At 52.9% G+C, this 19,396-nt stretch overlaps 1 protein-coding gene across 1 annotated transcript; it reads left to right on the forward strand.

Moving 5' to 3' along the window:
- Positions 1-9,954: 9,954 nt before the first annotated feature.
- Positions 9,955-18,887, forward strand: DUSP5 (dual specificity phosphatase 5; the record flags this gene model as incomplete). Its single annotated transcript, XM_082002536.1, has 4 exons — positions 9,955-10,369; positions 14,541-14,683; positions 16,123-16,342; positions 18,487-18,887. The coding sequence occupies exons 1-4, from the start codon at positions 9,976-9,978 to the stop codon at positions 18,885-18,887; spliced, it is 1,158 nt and encodes a 385-aa protein (XP_081858662.1). The 5' UTR covers positions 9,955-9,975.
- Positions 18,888-19,396: the final 509 nt, after the last annotated feature.

Raw genomic sequence — 19,396 nt, forward strand, 5'->3', positions numbered from 1 at the left:
AGCGCCCGCGCCTGATCTAATGGTGCGAAGGTGAGTATTGGTTGAGGGAAGGATGCCTACCTGCTTTGGGGGAGTGACTGACCCCCGCTATCCGCACCATCTCCCTCTTGCAGGCTTCCGTCCCTGCAGCAGGAGCAGACACATCTACCCCTCACCTGTTTTGCTGTTGTGTTGGTTTTTTTTTTATGACCTGGATATTATCTTAAAATAGAGCTGCCTACGCCACACCGGGGTGGATGGCCAGCACGAAGCAGACTCACCGTTTCATCTCTCTGGGCTTAAAGCTGCAGCATGGAAAGGGCAAAGAAGGTCCAAAGCGTGAGCTGGTCAAGCTGAGCCCTCTGGAAATGACAGTCTGACCTGTGTTAATCACAGTGAATCACAAATCTTTCTCGTCCCAAACTGATTGTAGGTCTGCCTGAGGCATGGAGGACTCATATCTCTGCTCGTGGCCCCTGCAAGGAGCTCTGTGCAGCTCCAGGCCACCTTGAGGAGAGGTGGGAAAGGGGAGCAGATACTTGACCTGCCTTTAGGAACAACGTTGGGGTATTGCCAAAATGTGCAAATAGCTCTCTTGTGGTCTCCCTGCTGCAGTGAGCGTGGTTTCTCCCTTCTTTGAACACATCAGTAGAGAATGCAGAGGCAGTCTTGTTACGCTGACCTTGTGACAAAGAAGTCACCATATGGTGCCACCATATGGGAAATAAATACATGCCGAGCTGTCACTCCTCAGGCCTGTCTCATCCTGCTGCTGCACTTCTGTGGCTACAACTTTCCTCTCCCTTTGCCATCCCGCCACAAGAAGGGAGCAGACAGAGGGAACCCCTGGGAAGCTCCATCCTTCCCACATCCCCGGCTGTCTTCTCTCCCTGCCTCTGGAGGTTTGTGTGCAGGGGCATCACACCATCTGCTTCTTGGTGGGACACCTATGTGGTCTGATGGTATTTCTGGCTAGCTGGTAGCCACGGAAAGTGCTGCTGCAATCCATATGGTATAGGTATAGAAAAGAGAGTCCCTGTCACTGTGCTTCCATAGCTCAGCACAGTGCCAGGCACAGCCCCAGGAGAAGGCTAGCAATATCACAAACATGCTTTATTCCTGGAAAATCTGTAGTTGCTATTCATGGGTAGTCAGTTCCTGGTGTTGCTCCTGCAGCCTGTTGTCTGTAGGCTCAAGTGACATGACAAGAATGCCACGGCTGCACACTGACCAATTCCTCTAGGACTGACCTCCCTTGGTGGAGCAGTTTCTAAAGGTGAAGCTGTTTCGTGTGTCTGTAAGCCCCATGGGTTCAGGTGCCCACGATCTTTCCGAATCAGTCCAAACAAATATTTTTTTACCCTTCCTAGTAGATAAGAGATGTACTGTAAACAACTGAAAACTGTCAGTGATTCAGCCAGTGGAATGTGTGTCACATGTCCCAATTCCCCAAGTAGCACCAGTAAGATCTGGGTGGTGGCATGTTCCAGCAACCAGCCTTCCCAACTGGGAAGCTGCCTCTTGAACCACATTTCCCAGAATGCTGCCTCTCGGGGGGCTCCAAGAGGTCCTGGGGGTGCAGGAAAGGGAACATGCACATCTGTACCACGCTCCTGGAGGAGGAGAGTGGTGGGAATGAGAGATGAGCATCAGTCATGGATGGTCACTTCACCACCCCCTCCTAAGCTGGGCTTCTAGTATCACCACAAGCGATGCTGGACAAATGTTCTGGCAAGTGACAGATTGTTTCCCAGATCAGGCCCGTTCCCTTCCCACCCCGTTTCCCCTGTGAGTCGACTTCTGCCCACACAGATGCTTCCAGAGCAGCCTGGATGCCCTCTTCGTTGCGCGCTGATGGGATGGCAAGTTTGCACTGACGCACACTTTCTTCCCCTGGATTTCGAGATTGCCCTGCGTGCAGGCAGAGAGCAGCGTGATGCTGTATGACTGAAGTCCCTGCTCACAGTTCATGAATAATAAAGTCTGCTCCAGCTCACAGCCCAAAAGCTGTGTTTTGTAAGGCCTCCAGCACACATTCACGCAGCAAATGTCCATGGTGGTGTGAAATGGGACGGCCCCATCCTGATCTTAAGCCATAGGTTACGCTCGCCACCCCAGAGCTGGAGGAAGGGATGGTCCAGCCCCTCCATCGCGACCACCTCTGGCTCAGCTGGGACTTTTCTGCAGAGAAACTTAGCAAAGAAAAGCAAAGCAGAACCCACTGGGTGCAGGAGGGATGGAGCGAGCAGCAGTTTCTAAGGTTAGTGTTTTCCTCCTGCTCTGGAGGACTGGCTGTTACTAGCTTTATCAGGACTGTAGGATGGGACTATGGTAGCCACAGGCTATAAGGTAGCCCTAGAGATCCTTCACCATGAGCAGTCCCTGTCGGAAGGAGCATTCCCCAGGAGGAATGTAGAAAGGGCTAAGGGAAGGGCCTGGCTTTGATTTTTTTTTTTTTTTAATTAAACAAGAGAGTCTTAACAATCCTGGAAATCCCCCTTTTAAATTTGATACACCAGCCTCTTCCAGGCCCCCAAGCCCTCAGGGAGGAAGTCATAGGAAGTGAGATTAAATGCACTTGAAGTTGAGGGACCAGGGAGACGGGGTCCCAAGGCCTGTCTGCACTTGTGTAAGCCAAAGCATCAGCTGAAGGAGCTCATTTGAAAGTAAGCCCATATAGGAACAGCCTCTTTCTTGGAGGAGACCAGCCTTTGCCAGGAACGTGAGCTAAATAAAAGACGACTTTGTCCGTACCTACAAGGCTTGCTGGGGGTGCTGCCTGCAAACGGAGCGGCGAGGCAGTTTCTGTTGCAAGAGTTCCTGTGCAACAGGCCGTTTGCCGTGTCCACAGAGGAAATCGGCTCTGTCACCCCACGGGCTCTTTTCTGCCAGGAGGAAACAGTGGCAAAGACTCGCACTATAAGCAGCAGCATTGTATCGGGAAGAGTTTGCAATACAAAGTTGGCTTAAGAGAAGCCAAGGCGCTGCACTGGTTCAGCTGTGTGTGTCTGGTTATACCAGCATAAGTCATCACTGGGGTCCTGCTGGTCTCCGATCGTGCTCTTCCTGCAGGACAAAGGTGAGCAAAAGCATGGCAGGTTATCATCCAATTTTATAAACCCTCTTGTTTTTAAGTGAACAGCATTTTTGTTGGTATTTACTTCCACATTGACTTCAGCTTAAGTATGGTTATGTATTTTATAGCGTTAGCACATGGTACCCTCTTACTTTGCCTGTGAAACCCAGGGGTGGAACATAGTCCTACTGGCACGGAGCAGTTTGGTGTGCAGACTGGAAACTATAATGGGCTGAAAGTGATGGGGAAGCTTTGTTTTGTAAAGATGCTCAAGTGGGCCATGCCATCAAAAGGATACAAAGTCAAAGCCACATCCTGCCGACTTGGCTAATCCATAAAAGAGCTTTCAGTGTTTTCCCTTGGAGTAACAGCTTTAAATTTTAATAAGCTGTAGTGTACTTTCACCGGATGTCATAAGCTGGTACAAAGTTTAAATGGGGTTAAGTAAGTAGAAGCCTAGGAGAAATGAACATGAAAGATGTAAATTATTTCCTCTCTTTTACAAGTTTATTTCACTAGGTTTATTTGGGGAAAAAAAAATATTTGATTCAAATCATTTTTTTCTTCTCTGGATGATTCAGATGTCAGGGGAGGGAGACAACACTTGAAGTAACCATAGAGCAACTTCAGCAGAAAGGATGCTTGGTAAAAAGGAATTAATTAATCAAGTTATTGATTCAGGTTACTTTGTTATTTAAAAGATTTTAGGATAGTTACCAAGTCACAGAATCATGTGCCTGAACGCGATCCACACAAACCTCTAAAACACAGACTTGTAGGCAGATCCCTTGGAAGGTCATCCAGCCCACCCCTACCCCAGGGCAGGATCAACTCTGCGTAAGTCTCTCGGGACAGACTTTTGTTCAGGCTGTTCTCGGAGCCCTCAGCGGCGGCGAACCACAGCCTGCCGTGGTGAGCGACCCCAGCGCCGGCGTTCTCTGCCGCCGAGACGCTTCCCTCCACCTACAGCAGATGTGCCTTCCTTCACTTTAAGCCCATCACCTCTTGCGTTACCCCTGGTGAAAGAGAAGGCCTGCCCTGTCTCCTTCCTCTCCGCAGCTCTGCGTGGCATGTTTGCAGGCTGCTGTCACCACAGCCTCCCCCAGCCCGCCGGCTCCGGCTGTTTCCTCCTTCCCCACCGGCCAGCGCTGCAGCTGCCTTCTAGATCCCCTGCAGCAGACCCGAATTCCCTCCAGAAATACCATCTAGGGTGATATCCAGAGGGTATCTACTTTTTTTGTCTGTTTTCTCTTTGCAAAGGTGGGATAAAGAACTTTTCGGGCATGGGTTGTGCAATGCCATGCTTGTACTGGAGTAAGAGAGGGAGTTTGTAGTCTGCGTCATGACCCACTGGTCGCCCTGCCTGTGTTGTGCCTGGGGACCCCTGAAAACAAGCAGGGGCTGTGGGGTGCAGGGTTTTTTCTGCCACTGGCAATGCTGAAGAAAACAGAGGTGTAATGGTTTTTACTGAACGCCTTTATTTTGTTTGCTTATAACTGTGTAGCCCACTGAAACGGCTCCAAAACATTCTTCGCTAAAAACATGAGCTGCTGTGTTTTGAGCTTAAAAAGTCACTTCTGGACCCAGGAGCTGTACTCATTCTCTGTGGAGTGGGCATAGTAGCACGCACTGTGCAGTGGATTATATTTATCTGATTATACCCTCTAGGCAACAACCTGGTGCTTAAGAAATGAGTCAGTCAGGAAGACCAAGGCAGAGGGAATCAGATTCAGTGATGATAAGATTTGCTTCCAGAAGATCTGGACCAAAGTAACCAGCATTTCTTCAAGATACGCTTGTCCTAATAGTCAATTAAATGGCACATATACGAATATTTTATGTCATTTGATGGCTCCAAACAGTCTAAAGAAGCAGCAACTACACACAAGGGCTAGGGTCCGCAGCGTAAGGGCTGGCTGGGTACCGATGGGCAGGAATAGCCGCGAGATGCGAGTGAAAACCCGGCCGGGCTGACGATGGCTATTAGTGGGGAGAGATCTGCTGGTGCAGAATAGGAGCAGGTTCCTGGGAAAGATATCCGGGAAAAAGGAAGAGACAGGATGAGGAGGCAAGAAATGCGTGCGGGGAAACAGCGGCAGGAAGAGGAAAGGACAAATGAGAACTGGCAAGTTGATGAAAGAACAAAAGGGCTTTGTCTCCCATTAAAGGCAGCTAACTACACAAATCGTTTTCCCATGTAAGCAATTACTGCTGCCACCCCAGGGATAGTACGTGGTTGCGAATGGGAAGACGGGTTCTTTACATTCATAACTGGGTTTGGCATGTGCTCCATCAATATGGCTCGTGATGCTCTGGGCCATGTCAGGCAAGCGGAGAAATTGAAATTTGATTGTGCAGATAGCTGGAATCCCTGTATTAAAAATTGCCTGTCCATCTGTACGCGGGAGTAAGTAATCAGCTAGTGGAACAGAAAGAACAGCGGCTTCTAAAAGGAGACAGGAGGTTTGGTTTATTCCTCTTTCACTCCTGACAGCAGCTGTTGACAGCATCTTGCAGCAGTCAGTAGAGTCACGTAGGCATGAGTCAGGTAAAAATCAGACGTAAGTCTGAGATTCCCTTTCAGCCTGATTTTCAGAAGTGCTGAGCGCAGGCAACTCTCATTCAAGCCAACGCACCGTTTAGCTTAATTCTCTTTTACAGCAGCAGAGCTGGGAATATAAACCAGGTCTGAGAGAAACTGGGGCCACAATAAACCAAAATTTGGCTGGTTCTTCCTAATTGTATAGGTTGCGGCATGCATTTTTTTCTCAGTCTTTGGGAACAGTCACTTGTGATTATGGATTTGTTGCAGAATGTAGATTTAAAGTGAAAAATGTATAAACTCTTTTTTCTATTGAAAATGCCCAAGCAGTCACTAATCTTTTTATTTGCTTTCTAGGGGAAAAAAAAAATATTCCAGCTCAACATCAGATCACACCTCTGGGGCCATAAAGTGAGGGGGTAGTTGTCCTGCCAGAGAGTCTGTGTCTGATAGTGCTTTTCACCCTCTAGAATCAGCTTTTGGCAACGGGTTATTCTGTTGAGATTGAAACTCTTAATGAGGCTAATGCTCATGATCTGATCTGTTTTGTTAGACTTTGTCTCAAGAGTGACCAACTCATGACACCAATGAGGTCTCAGCTTGACAATCTCCTGTTGCCACTGCTCAGCTGTCCTTAGCCCTGGGTATAAATCTACCTGTCTTCCAGCTCTCCAGTTACTGGCACAGACTTATCTCACTGCTTGTGCTGTTAAGTGTTTTGACATCAGCCACTCCAAAATTAGAAACTGATGTTATGAAAAACTTAATAACATTAAAGAAATGCCAACCCCATCTTCTCTGCTGTCTCGTGCTATGCTTTGTTCATCTGAGGAAGTTCTTGCATTTCACAAGGTGGAATGATGGAGGATGTGGGTTCAAGATTGTGCCCCAGCAGGGATATGATGCAGCTCAAGCCACAGACTAGGACTCCACAGCATTTAGGTTACTCTCTACATACCAGCTCCCTGACCTATCTCCTATGTGTCCCTTGATCTGCCCTCCCCTTCTTTCCAGCAGCCAGAGCTCGCTGGTTTTCTCTCACCTTTGGTCTTACTGAGGTTTGGGGTTAAGCCTTTGGGGTGACAAATACACATGTAGCACCCAGCATGGGGCATCCCTTGTCTCAGCTCAGGCAACTCAAGCCTTAGAAACTTGGCTGATCCTGTCTCTTTTCCTCCCAAAGAAACGGTGTTCATTTATTCACCTAAGCGCCTTTTTAAAGCTCCTTTTGAATTTTGTTCTCGCCAAAAGGCAACGTTTTGCTCTTTAGCAAAGCCTGCTGGATGCTGCCCCACGGGTGCTATGCCCTGGGAGCTTTTACCCGGAGTGGGGGTCCCGCTGGGGCCCCCCAGCAGCTGGGACCACCCCTGCCCAGCTGCAGCGAGAAGGTTTCCCTTCGCAGCACTGAGAACAGGCAGAAACAAAGAGCCTGGAGGAGGTGGGGAGGGGAGAAGGGAAGAGTGAGCTAGCTTAGGGGAAATACAGCCGGGAAGAAAAGGAAAGGACCAGCTGATCTGAAAGCCCCGATAAAAGCCGGAGACAAAGGACGAAAGAGCCTGGGAGAGTATCAAGGGGAAGCGGGAGGAGGAGCAGAAAGATGCAGCAGAACTGAAGTGGGAATGATGTAAAGTGCTGCAGGGAGGAGGGGAGTTTCCTACCTATAGCAGAGGGTGGATTAAGTTACTCAACCACCTCCATTTACAGGAATCGAGCCCCTTTCTCCCATCTGGCTGGCAGCACTCGACAAACGAAGGAGCTGCTCCAGCCGGGAAAGCTGTCCGTGTCCACCCCACAGCCCCGACAGCATCAGCCCTGGTTGCTCATCTGTTTCCAAGCACAACCGAGTCATTTCGCTGGTGGGCAGAGAAGTCGGGGACACTCTGCATCCAGCACCCTGCAGCGGAGGAAGCGTTAGTACTGCTGTTGTTAGCCTTGTTATTTTCATCTAATAAAAAGGTGGTCGTGACTCACTCCATTAAGAAACAGCAGCAGAGCTGTAATCTACTGAAAGGCAGTTGTTTGGATGCTCAGCATTAGGTGTGTAAAAGGAGGAAGGTCAGCTGCAGGTCAGGTCTGGTGATAGACACCCTGCCGCCAGTACAGGCCAAACTCCAGGTATTCCCCAGAGATCCGAGGATAATCCCCCCATTATCTTCTGGGCTGCTGTGGTTTGCCCCCTCCTTCAGACTAGCACTTCAGCTGGGGCGGGGGGGAAAGCTCGCTCTCCCACCCCTCCACATTTCTCTTGGGTTTCCTGAGAGGAAACGATGCTCTCGGTGACTGCGCTGGCCCCCTCCTTCCTCCCGGGAGAGAGGAGCGCACTAGCGTCTGCCCGCAGCCCCTCTTCCCCTCCCTGCGCTGCGCTGGGACCAGTTTGCCAGCTGGGCTGCTACTGGGGGCCAAGCCCCTGCTTCTTGAGGAGGAAGAAGTGGTTCCTGGAGGCAGGGGCTGGGGACGGGAAAGGGAGGTTGTGTTCAGGCGGTGCCGGAGGTGCCCTGTGCGAGCGGGAGTAAGTCACTGTGCCCCTGCCCGTGCCAGATTCCCCACCTCGTGAAAAATGAAGGGGAGGAATCGGCCTGCCCATGGGATGATGTGAAGCTTTTCGGCATGGCTGTGGCAATGCTTCTCATGGCAGGGATCCGGTTCTGGCAGGGATCATGCCGGCATGTGGGGACATCCAACCCAGCCCCACTGCCTCCCAGGGTGGGCGCAGAAGGAGGGAAGGCGCCAGGCTGCCGTGATGGCGGTGGCCCGGTGAAGACAACACCCACGCTAAGATGCTCTGTGAACATCTGCCCCTACCCACAAGCTATTTCTATTTTTGTTCTGTCTCATACCCTGACTGACTCAGAGGAGGGGAGCGGAGGGGGGTGCCAGGTTAGAAGGAGCCAGCTGGGGGGCTGCAGGGGGTTTGAAAGAGGAAGAGGAGGAGGAGGTGCCTCGAAACCAGTAGTTGCTATTCTTTCAATCAGCTTGATCATCTTCCTCGCACAGCCTGTTTCACACTTCTTTGTTTCAGCTGCAGGCCGTCAGCGGCAGGGATGGGGCTTCCTGCCGGCAGCTGAGGTGAGCGCGCTTCGTGGCACCCTCGGTGCAGATGACACCTTGCTCTTGGAGAGCTCCCCCGCCATCTCCCCGGGCTGCAATGAGCTTGGCTGGAGCTCATCCTTTTGCCTAATTTCTTCCAAGGATTTCCATTTACCTTTATGGTCACTTTGCAAAACTTATCTACCAGGAAATGGCAAGTGCCAAATTTCCCAATTCCTGCCTGTCTTAGTGACCTCTGGACGCGGGCACGGGCTGAGGTCTGTAGTGCAAGTCTTGCAGGTCCTCCAGGCACAGCCTTGCAGCCCAGGAGTTTGCCACAAGGAACGGGACACACAGCCCTCCCAAACAGCCACGCCAGCTGTTTGCTGTTTGCGACTCTTCTGTCGCAGGCGGCCCGCCCATCCCGGAGCCCCCCCGTGGCACGCGCTAATCCCGCAGCAGCGGCGGCACACCGCCCTGTGTCCCAAGCTGTTGCTTCTCGTTTTCCCCTCCGCTGCCAGGCTGTGACCCTTGGGCCAAGTGACCGCCTCCTTGTGGACGCTCCCCGGGCTCTCCACGCGTGTCACTCGCTGGCCGGAGCTGCCTCGGCGCAAGCCGCGGCCCGGGCAGGGCACCCGCTCCCTCCCGGGGCTCCGGGAGCAGGCAGCTCCCGCCGCGGGCAGCAGGGGCCTGGCAGGCAGGTGCCGGCAGGCCTGCCTGTGCCCGGGCTTTGCTGGGAGTGAGGGCATACACCATGAGGGGGGAATAAGGGGAACTGAGCCCCCGCCCGTGCAACCTGGTGTGAGAAACCGGCCCCCAGCGCTGCCCTTCCTCTCTCTTCTCCTCCTCTCTCCCCCCCCCCCCCCCGCTTCCCGCCTCTCCTGGCTGCCGGGGAGGGGGAGGGGAGCGAGGACGCGCCTGGGGCCGGTGACTGGAGGATTTTTGCGGCGTTTTTCAGCTTCCTCTGCCTCCCAGCCTGACTAACGCTGCCTGCGCGACCGCGCCCCCGCCCGCTGCCGGGGGGGCAGGGAGGGAGGAGGGGATCCCCGCCAGGGGGCGGTGCGCCAGGCGGCGCGGGGCGGAGGATGCCCATGTTTGGAAGGCGGGCGCGTCACTCCCCTTATATGGGCAGTGTCGTCAGGGCCCGTCCTTCCATTCATATAAATCCCCGGTGGCGGCGGCCGGGATTCCCTGTCTGGGCTCGGCGCGGCGGTGCCTTCGTCCCTCTGTCCGTCCGTCCCGCTGCTAGCCGAGCCCCTGCGGCTCCGCGCTGCCCCGCAGCTCTCGCCCAGCACCGGGACGGCGCAGTAGGCGCCCTCCTGCCGCTCTCCCCGCTCTCGCCCCGGCCGGCATGAAGGTCACGTCCCTCGACTGCCGCCAGCTGCGGAAGCTCCTGCGGAAGGAGCCCTCCCGCTGCCTGGTGCTGGACTGCCGGCCCTACCTCTCCTACTCGGCCTCCTGCCTTCGCGGCTCGCTCAACGTGAACCTCAACTCAGTGGTGATGCGGCGGGCCCGCGGCGGGGCCGTCCCGCTCCACTTCGTGGTGCCCGACGCGGCGGCCCGCGCCCGGCTGCTGCCGGGCGGCGAGGGGGCGGCGGGGAGCGCCCGCCTGGCCGCCGTGGTGGTGCTGGACCAGGGCACGGGACACTGGCAGAAGCTGAAGAAGGACAGCACGGCCCAGATCGTCCTCAACGCCCTGCTCTCCAGCCTGCCCGAGGCCGGGGCCAGGGTCTGCTTCCTGAAAGGTGAGAGGGGTGGCGGGGAAAGCGGGGGGAGCGGCGGGGACCGATCCTCCAGTCACCCCCACCGCCCCGCAGTTAACCTGATTACAGGCGGAGGGCAGGGAGGTAACGCCGGGATTTCGTTTCTTTTCCACCCACTGGAAATAAATCCCGGATGGATTCTGCGGAGTGAGCCCAGGTGCCTTTCCGGTCACCCCCGCCGCGCGTTTAAGAGGCTGATGAAGAGCAAAGAATATTAGGGAAGAAGGGCAAAAGTTGCAGATTATCAAAGGGAGAGTGGGCGAGAGAGGTCGGAGCTGCGTGGAAAATTAAATCGTCTCCGCGGATAAAAGGAGAGCCAAGGCCACCGCTCCCCGCCCGGTGAACCGGGGCCGCCGGAACGCGGGGTCGGTGCCGCTCCTCCGCCCAGGGCCGGGGGGTTTCTCTCCCCATCGGGCATACCGAGGCTGGCAGGGGAAACCCGCGGCCGAAACTCCAGGGCTTGTCGGGGGACAGAAATTCCTCCTCCCCCAACATGTATTACAGCCCTTTGATTGCGGTTCTTTGTTTTCCTTCCGTGTAACCCGGGGATAATAAAACGATTAAACAAACAAAAAAAAAAAGCAGTCCTACCATCCCTGCCTCCCCTCCACTGCTGGCAGCGCCTTTGTCCTTTTCCCTCTGTTTTGGCAGCCCACCTCCCTCCCCATGCCTCCCCACACCTCCCCGGCGGGGGGTAGTCCCCGACCGGGGCCGCTGGCCGCGGAGCAGGACTCCCCAAACAGCCTCCCTCGCCATAGCCTGAGGCCATAAAGGGAGGAGAAAACCAGGTGATGTTTCTCAAATAAACCCTGCCTCTGTCTTCACCTGTTAATTCACTTTTATTAAGCCTTTTATCACACTAGGTTTTTTGTCCTGATGTGCCCCGTTTTGTGCCTCCTACAACGAACGGTGCCCAAGGGGCATCCCCGCAGGGGTAGAGGCACCCCCAGCCTGGGTACTGTCTGGTACCGAGGAGGAGGGTTGGCCACCTCCCCGGCTCTGCCCGGGCACTGCCAGCCTGCCCTGGGGCCCGACAATCTCCCCGAAAGCACCGGTTCTGCGGCTGCAGGGCAGGGAGACCGGCACCGCGCTGGGCGAGCCCAGTCCTTCGGGACCTCATTAAACTGGGGGAGAACAACCCTCTCCGGGGTCACGCTAGGAAGTCTGTGGCAAACCAGTTGCTGAATTAAGCTCTGCTGACTCTCAGCCTGCTCGTTTAGCCACGAGATCGTCCTTCCCTCCTCATGTACCGGCCCCACGCTTTGAAGTGGTGCCTGTGGCCGTGGGCAGTTTATCTGGGCTGGAGTTTTGGTGTAGGCTCTTTGTACCTTTTGTGTATTGTAAAGTGTCTCGTCTTGAAACCCTGTCGGTTTTGAGGCTAAAAAGATCATCTCATCCACCCTTAGTGGATGAGAAAGTTTTCTCCTTTTCCTGCTGCTGGAAAGTGCTCTGGGCCACAGGATCAGGCCCGTGAAGTCTGCGGCTGTTCTGGCTCTGGTGTGGCCCGAGTGACTCAGTGGGCAGCGCGGCTGATTCACCGGGGCCACGGACCCCTAGGGAGCTCTTATGGTCTGGGGGAAGATCTCTGGGACAGTGGCGTTCTAAATCACCCTGGGCACTGATCAGAAGAAAGGGTCCTTTGGGGGTCTATAGTCCTACCGACTTTGCAAATAACGGGCTGTAAAACCACCATGAGGAAAAAACAAAACAAAGAAAACGAAACACTTCAGAGGTTCCCCTTGATATTGCTGTTCTCCCTCGGTGTAGGAGAGCTGGCAGGAGGCGTTGGCTATTTAAGGGCTAAGACGGTCTCGCCTCGGAAGTTGCAGTGATAAGGTATATGGGCAGGTCCCCCGTGCCCCACCAGGTCACCAAGCGTCCCGGGGATCCATCCCCGGAGCACAGAGCAATTGCAAGCCAAGTTGCACACCAGGCCCCATTCCTTCTCTTGCTTTCTGGCTTCCAGGGGCTGACTGTGTCACATCTTTCATCTGTGTAGGTACAGTTTCATTCTGGGTGAGCTCAGTCCCAGCATGGTGAGAGTGGTTGTGTGGCAGGGGAAGAGCTGACTTGGTGCTGACAAGGATTCTATTATTTATTGATTAAAATCGAAGCGCAGCCCAGCTCTCTGTGATGAGCAATCTCGTATTTGCAGAAATGACCTCAGGGAAGCTAGGTTGAGTGGGGAAGGGGAAGAGGAGATTGCTGGAGGATGGGATGAGAAGATGACTCACTGTAAGAATGGCCTGCAAATATCCTGATCCCCAAGGCTTGTAATTAACCGTTCACCAGCTGCATGTGTTAGCTGCCCCAGAGACAGGAGACATGCGTGTCTCTTCGAACACACACGCTGATTTGGCTCGGACAGATTTCTGTGTTCAACCAGGAGTAAAAACAACACAGGATGTAAATGGGGATAATGGCTACATATAGAAACTGGACATTTTTCCTATGTTTTCCTATGCGATGGCAGTGGCTGGGGGACAGGGGAGATAAGGTCAGCTGTGCAAAACAAGAGGATTTAAAAGTCTACCTCATGAAGGGCAGTTGGAGATCAGGAGAGCAGATGAGTCTGGAGAGCTGCTTGTGTTTTTTGGCTTTTCACACTGTGAGTTGTTAGGAATATCACTTTATCAACCCAGTTGTTGTGGATATCATTTTATCACTAACACCACCCCCTCCATGGTCTCTTGGCTGCTTGACCCACTGCCTGGTGCGGTGAGCTCTGTGTGGTGAGCTGGCTGAATGTGGCTGGGGCCCAGGGAGTAGGAGGAAAGGTGCAGGTGCTGAGTGCCAGTAGACTGCAACGTCACCCTCCTACCCTCCGTCATGGAAAACAGACTTTCACCACGTTCTGTGGGCTTTGGATCATGCTGGCCCCTTGCAAGTCGAGGACCCCGTGTCTGGACTGAGTGGGCGACAGTAGCAAGTCATGAATTTGAGCACACATCTGCTCAAGCATTGCAAACAAATGAGGCACCGGTGTTATAGAGCTGAAATGTCAGCGGTAGCTGTACCAGGCCACCCCAGCAGCGAGGGTGGCAGGGGCCCTGCGGCTGCTCAGATCTTCAGTGCTTCCTTTGTTTCGAAGCCCTTCCTTGCACCGGGGCACCCGCACCGCTTATCAGGGCGAAGCAGCTGCGGATGAATGAATTGCATCGGAGGGTTTGCTTTCCGAGCCTTGTTTACTTGAGGGCTGGGCTCCGAGGGATTATTGAATCTAGCTGTTGAAGAGCTTTCGCTGCCGATTTCTGTTCTGAAAAAGCCCAGGTGGCAGGCATGTGGCACACCACTGACGCTTCCAGGCTGCTTCTACTACCTGGCTTGCTCATGTCCATTTTGGAGATAGTGTGCTTCCATGCAAGCATGCTGCCAGCCTGGAAACAGGCAACCATTTAGCTGACGACAAACTTTGAGTAACAATGTAATAATAGGATTAATTTCTTTTCATTAGCGGTGCACTGAATGAAACAAATGTGGTACTTAACCATGCAGAATAGCTCATGTGGGGCTATTCAGTTGTCAAATGCTGTCACAGGATTTCATTAAGTTTTATAGCTGTTAAGTAGATTGGTTTCAGTGGGAATCTCTTCGTTACCTCGCTGCCTCGTGCATTGTCGTGATTAATGACACAGTTGCAACTATCCCCATCTTGTGCTTATGTCCATTCAAAAATGCAAATAAAGTATTTCTTATGTTAGTCACAGCATGCATAGTAATGACAGACTTAGGATGACTCCAGAGCACGAAATCTCAGTCTCTAACACTGGAAATAGTGCTCATATATAAAACCTGGGGGAGGGCGTTTAGTCCCCACTATACTGGAGTTAATAGATGCTAGACTCAACAGAATTACATTCACTAACAGTTTTAATCTGGATCCACCGGCTTTTTGGCAAGTTAATAATTGTCAGCGGTATCAGTGTTTTTTTCTTCTGGGTGCCTGAAGCCTTTTAAACAAACCCGTTTCCCCAGGGGAGCACTATCCCCCATCAACTCGCTGGGGCCCATCGCCATGCAGTGCTACCCCACTGCATTGCAAGCGCCGGAGCTTCATTTCTCCTCCACTTTAATTAAACCAGTTTTTGGAAGCACAAACATTCATGTCTTTTTTTTTTTTTTCTTTCCCCCCCCCCCCCCCCCCCTTCCCTAGGGGGATACGAAACCTTTAACTCACAATATCCTGAGTGCTGCGTGGATGGAAAACTCATTTCCCCGGAGCGGACTGAGGTAGAGAGGAATCTCGCCAGCCACTGTGAGAAGCAGAGTGCCAACGACAAACCCTCTTATGACCAGGTGTGTGTCATGGCCAGCGGGTGACCTTCCCCTTGGGTCTTCTCCCTCCTGCCACCGGGCTCTGTTGGGGGCTGGCAGGCTGCCGGTGGCCCTCATGCTGGCACGGGCTGTCGATAAGTTGTGTCAAATAAGATGCCCTGTGCATGCTGCTGGTCAGCACTGCCTCTGCCTGGCTTCAAAATTAGGCAAGAGAAGAAGGAAAAGCACCCTGTCTAGCCCCAAAACTGTATTTGCAACCTGTCTTTATCACACAGGCAGGCAGCGTGAGCCGTGAGCAGCTCATGCCTTCCCAGGACACTTAAAGCAGGCACGGGAGAGGCTGCCAGGAGTGTCATTTTCCCGGAGACGAAGGAGCACGCTTCGCCCGTGCCTCCTCTGAGACCCCCGGAGGGGTCTGGGGCTGGCGAGGGGGGCCGGGGCTGCTTCTGAGCAGCAGCAGTGGCTCTCAAGAGCGGCCCTTGGGCAAGGGAGTGGGGTTTCCACGGGGGAAGTCGTTGCGCCCCTGCGCCGGCCGTCCTGGGGAATACGTGTGCTCCGAGATGTCACCCTGCGGCCGGGCCGCTTCCGCTGGGGCGCGTTTCCTGGCGCAGGGGGAGCCCCCGGGCGATGCCCCCCTGCTCCCCCCGGGGGCACCCCCTGCCACCCCGGGCGGCTCCCGGCTGTCCCCGGTGCGTGGGACCCACAGGCAGGCAGCCTGGGGGCGTGGAAAGACTGTTTCTTGCAGCCAGGGGCTGGCAGCAGCTCTTGTGCATCATGGAAAGTTACCTGCGAGCTCCGAAACCCTCGTGTCGGGCGGTGGCTTTTTTTTCTTTCGTGGTCTCGTCACACAGCCCGTGCTTGTGCTGAGGAAGGAGGAACCGAGATGACATCTCGGGGCGGGTGACGCAGCGGGTGCTGCACCGCAGAGAGGCGTGGGGGACAGGGCTGCCCCTCCCCGAGCCCCGCAGGGCTATTTGGACGGGGAGCCTTGCTCCAATTTTTTTGCTTTGCTTCACTTCACCTATGGAGGTGTGAGCGGAGGGGCTGAGCCCTGGGCTGAGCGAAATCAGCCTCTTCCTCTGTCGTCCTCTTCCTCCCTGCTCAGACGTGGCTCCCCACCTCACCCGTGTTTCGGTAAAGCCTCTGAGGGAACGGCCCTCACGGATGAAAGCACTTTGGGTGTGTCCCAAGGGGCAGCGCGTTAAAGAAAGCAGGAAACGTCCTGCACGCGACTGGGGCTGGATCTGACTTTGTACCTTGCAGATGTGGACAAGAAAATGAAAACCTGTTTCCTGTGTGGGCTTTGCCATCACAGTGATTCACTGACCGGCAGCACCGGGGGTGAAAAACCACCAGTGCGGGGGGAGCAGGCACCCACACAGGCTCCCTTGCCTTTCTCTGGTATCGATAACCAAATAGCCCTGAAAAAGAATTACATGCTCCTGCTCCTTCTCTTCCAGGGTGGTCCAGTCGAAATCCTGCCTTTTCTCTACCTTGGTAGTGCTTATCACGCTTCCAAGTGTGAGTTTCTCGCCAACCTGCGCATCACGGCCCTGCTCAACGTCTCCAGGAAAAGCTCGGAGTCCTTCAAAGACCAGTATTGCTACAAGTGGATCCCGGTGGAGGACAGTCACACAGCGGACATCAGCTCACACTTCCAGGAAGCCATCGACTTCATCGGTAGGTCCAAATCAACAAATTTCCAGTTCTTCATATATTTAAAATTCATTTATTTTAAAATACATATTGGTGGGAAGGACACATTATTTTCCATATGTTCCCAGATGTCACAGCAAAAGTTTAGGCTCCCTCCCTTCTCCAACGTTGGTCCTGGCAGAGGGATTTCTGCAAGGAAGGAAGGAATAGGGACATTGAGAGCAAGGCCTCTGTCCTCCTTTTTGGCTCTCCTGGCCAGGAGGCCAAGGAAGGAAAATGCCTCCTCCTGACTGCTGTCAGGCAGATGAGGCAAGTGAGCTGGTTAGCTTTATTTTCTTTTCGAAGCAAGCATAGGTGTTAACTTCAGCACGACAGGAAGCAAAGAAGTATGCCTGAACACCACCAAAGTCTTGATTTTTTTTGTAAAGGAAAACCCCATATCGGTTCCTTGGAGTTGCATGCCAGGCCCTGTAAAAGCTAGGTGAAGCAGGGCCAGCTTATTGCCTTGCTGTGCTGGGATATCTCAAAGCCAGGTCTTAGAAATCCACCATCTCTCCTTATCACAGAACTGTTCCCATTTCTCCTTTTGATCATGTTGGTATTTCACCCTTTAAATACCCCAATGCAAAAAGAATGAGGAAGCCTTCAGAAAACTTGGGGCCATCCCCTCTCAAATCTTCCGGCGTTAGGCTGGGTAGGTGAGCAGCACACTGGCTGTGCCAGGTAGCGCAAAGGAGAGGCTCAGGGTGGTTTAGTGGGGTGGAGCGGCCTCAGCCTGGGTGGAGGTGGTGTTGAAATCGGTGCTGTTGCTCTCCAGGAACCTTTGAGAGAGAAACAGAATACAACCTCAGTTACAGACTTGCTGGACTCATTGCTCAGCTGAGTTTGAGTCCGTCAACAGTGCAGGCAGAATTACAAAAACCTCATCTGAGGGTGACCTTTGAGCCCTTCCCCTTCCTGGCAAGGGACTTCTCACACTTTTCAGGGAAACGATAATTCACAGCACAGTTCTGTCCTGTCCCCAACCCCTTCTGATAGTTGTTGAGTCACTTGGAAATTTCCCAGATTTTGAGGATGACTTTAGATTTCACTTTCTTTTAAAATTGTGTGTGTGGTGTAGATGTTGGGGATGACTCAAATCCACGCCTGCCTTATTTTGTGCAGTAGTTAAATATAACCGGTTGTGGTGGCACCAGTCCCCTGGCAGACAATCGAAGGCAGGCAAATGATAACTTGCTCAGCTTGGTGTTGTTTCGGTGCCATGCACTGAGCACTATACTCAGCACAGTTTTCCATAAATTGGAGCTTTAACATATTGCTCAAGGCAATAGAGCAGAGAATGTCTATTTTTGAACTGTATTTTTGTGTGGAAAGGATTTATTTTAAGCACATTCTCTTTAATCTAATAACAATCATTGTGTTGTGTGAGTAACCACAGTGGCTCCTGTTGTGTAAAATGGGTGCTTTGCATAAGCCTTTTATATCCTGACTTAAGTCCAAGCATCCTTTAACCAGGCTGTAATTAGCAACTGCCTACCAGTCCTTGTGTGCTTTGTGGTGAGGCCCCAGGGAGTGAGCCCAGCCTCTCCACCCCAGGGTGCCCACCAAGGGCGCAGCTCCTGGGACTGCCCTTTGCTGCTAACCAGCCAAGCAGGGCGTTAGGTTTGGACTTTACTAGAAAAACAGGACTTTTCTTTAAAGCTGATGAGAGGAAGCTAGCCCTGCAGTTCTCGCCTTTGAAAGACCTGATGGTGGGAGGGCTGGCCAGGTCAGTCCTTTGAGCCACAGGCAGAGAAATGCAGGTATAGCAAACAAGGATTGCCCAGGTACCTGATCTGTCTTACAATGCTCTGCAAATTTAGTTGTTCCAAAACAGAAATAGGCATGTCTGAAAGACAGGGAAGGACTTTCCTGAAAAATACAGAAAGAACCACATCAGGATCCACAGATCCTGAAACCAAGTGTCATCTGCAGCTTCGCTCCACCTCAGGCTGGGTTTTGTCCTCCTCTTTTAATCTCCATGTTATCCTTGGTACCCAACAGAAGAGCAAGCCTCTCCTTGCTGGTAGACTGGCTGTGTGCCATGATCCACCTCCAGTACCGGGTGCATGTCACAGTGTCTTCTCCATACCCAACAACTGACATCTGCAATGACTTTTTTCCCCTAGATTATGTCAGACGAACCGGGGGCAAGATCCTGGTGCACTGTGAAGCAGGGATTTCACGCTCTCCCACCATCTGCATGGCGTATCTCATGAAGATGAAGAAGCTCCGCTTGGAGGAAGCCTTCGATTACATCAAGCAGCGCAGGAGCCTGATCTCCCCAAACTTTGGTTTCATGGGCCAGTTGCTGCAATATGAATCGGAGATCTTGTCTTCTACTCCCAGTCCCCCCATCGCCTCGTGCAAAAGAGAAGCTGCGTCTTTCTTTGCAGAAGAACTGACGATAGGCAAAAACTTTGAAGGCTCATGTTTTGCCTTTCCTACCTCAGTGTTGAGTTCTGTGCCCATCCACTCTCCCGTCCACCAGCTGAAACTCAGCCCGATGACAGCATCTTCGTCCTGCTGAACACCCTGGGGACACCAGAGCTGGCGTGGTCCTCTGATCTGGACTGACCCCAACAAGAACATTTCATGAATGTGCAATAGAGAGACCTCGTTGACTTAGGCTGAGACGGAGCAGTTGTTGTGGGTCATACTTCCCATATGCTGTGACTGTAAGATGCAAGTGCTCTAAGTGTGGCAGGTTTTCTGAACTTTTATTGTCCTTTTTTTAAAAAGTGCTTTTTAAGGTTTTTATCCACAGAGTGTGCACCCACTACTGTATTTCCAGATTCCTGGGGAGCAATGAGAAATCCATTTAATATGTTCTCAGTTCCCATCTCCTTCCCACCTTGTTTTTGAAAAGACCCTTATTTAAAGTTTCAAGCAATAAACAGCAGCAGTGAGGAAGAAAGCAAAACGAAAAGCACCGGCAGAGGTGGTGGGAGTGAATATTTGTTATGGTTTTTCTCTGGCTTTCCTCCTCCCCTCTCTTGTGTCATGTTTCAGGGAGCAAAGGGCTGGGGCGGTGGGAGG

Source organism: Phaethon aethereus, assembly GCF_964289735.1.
Source record: "Phaethon aethereus genome assembly, chromosome: 7".
Lineage (NCBI taxonomy): Eukaryota > Metazoa > Chordata > Aves > Phaethontiformes > Phaethontidae > Phaethon > Phaethon aethereus.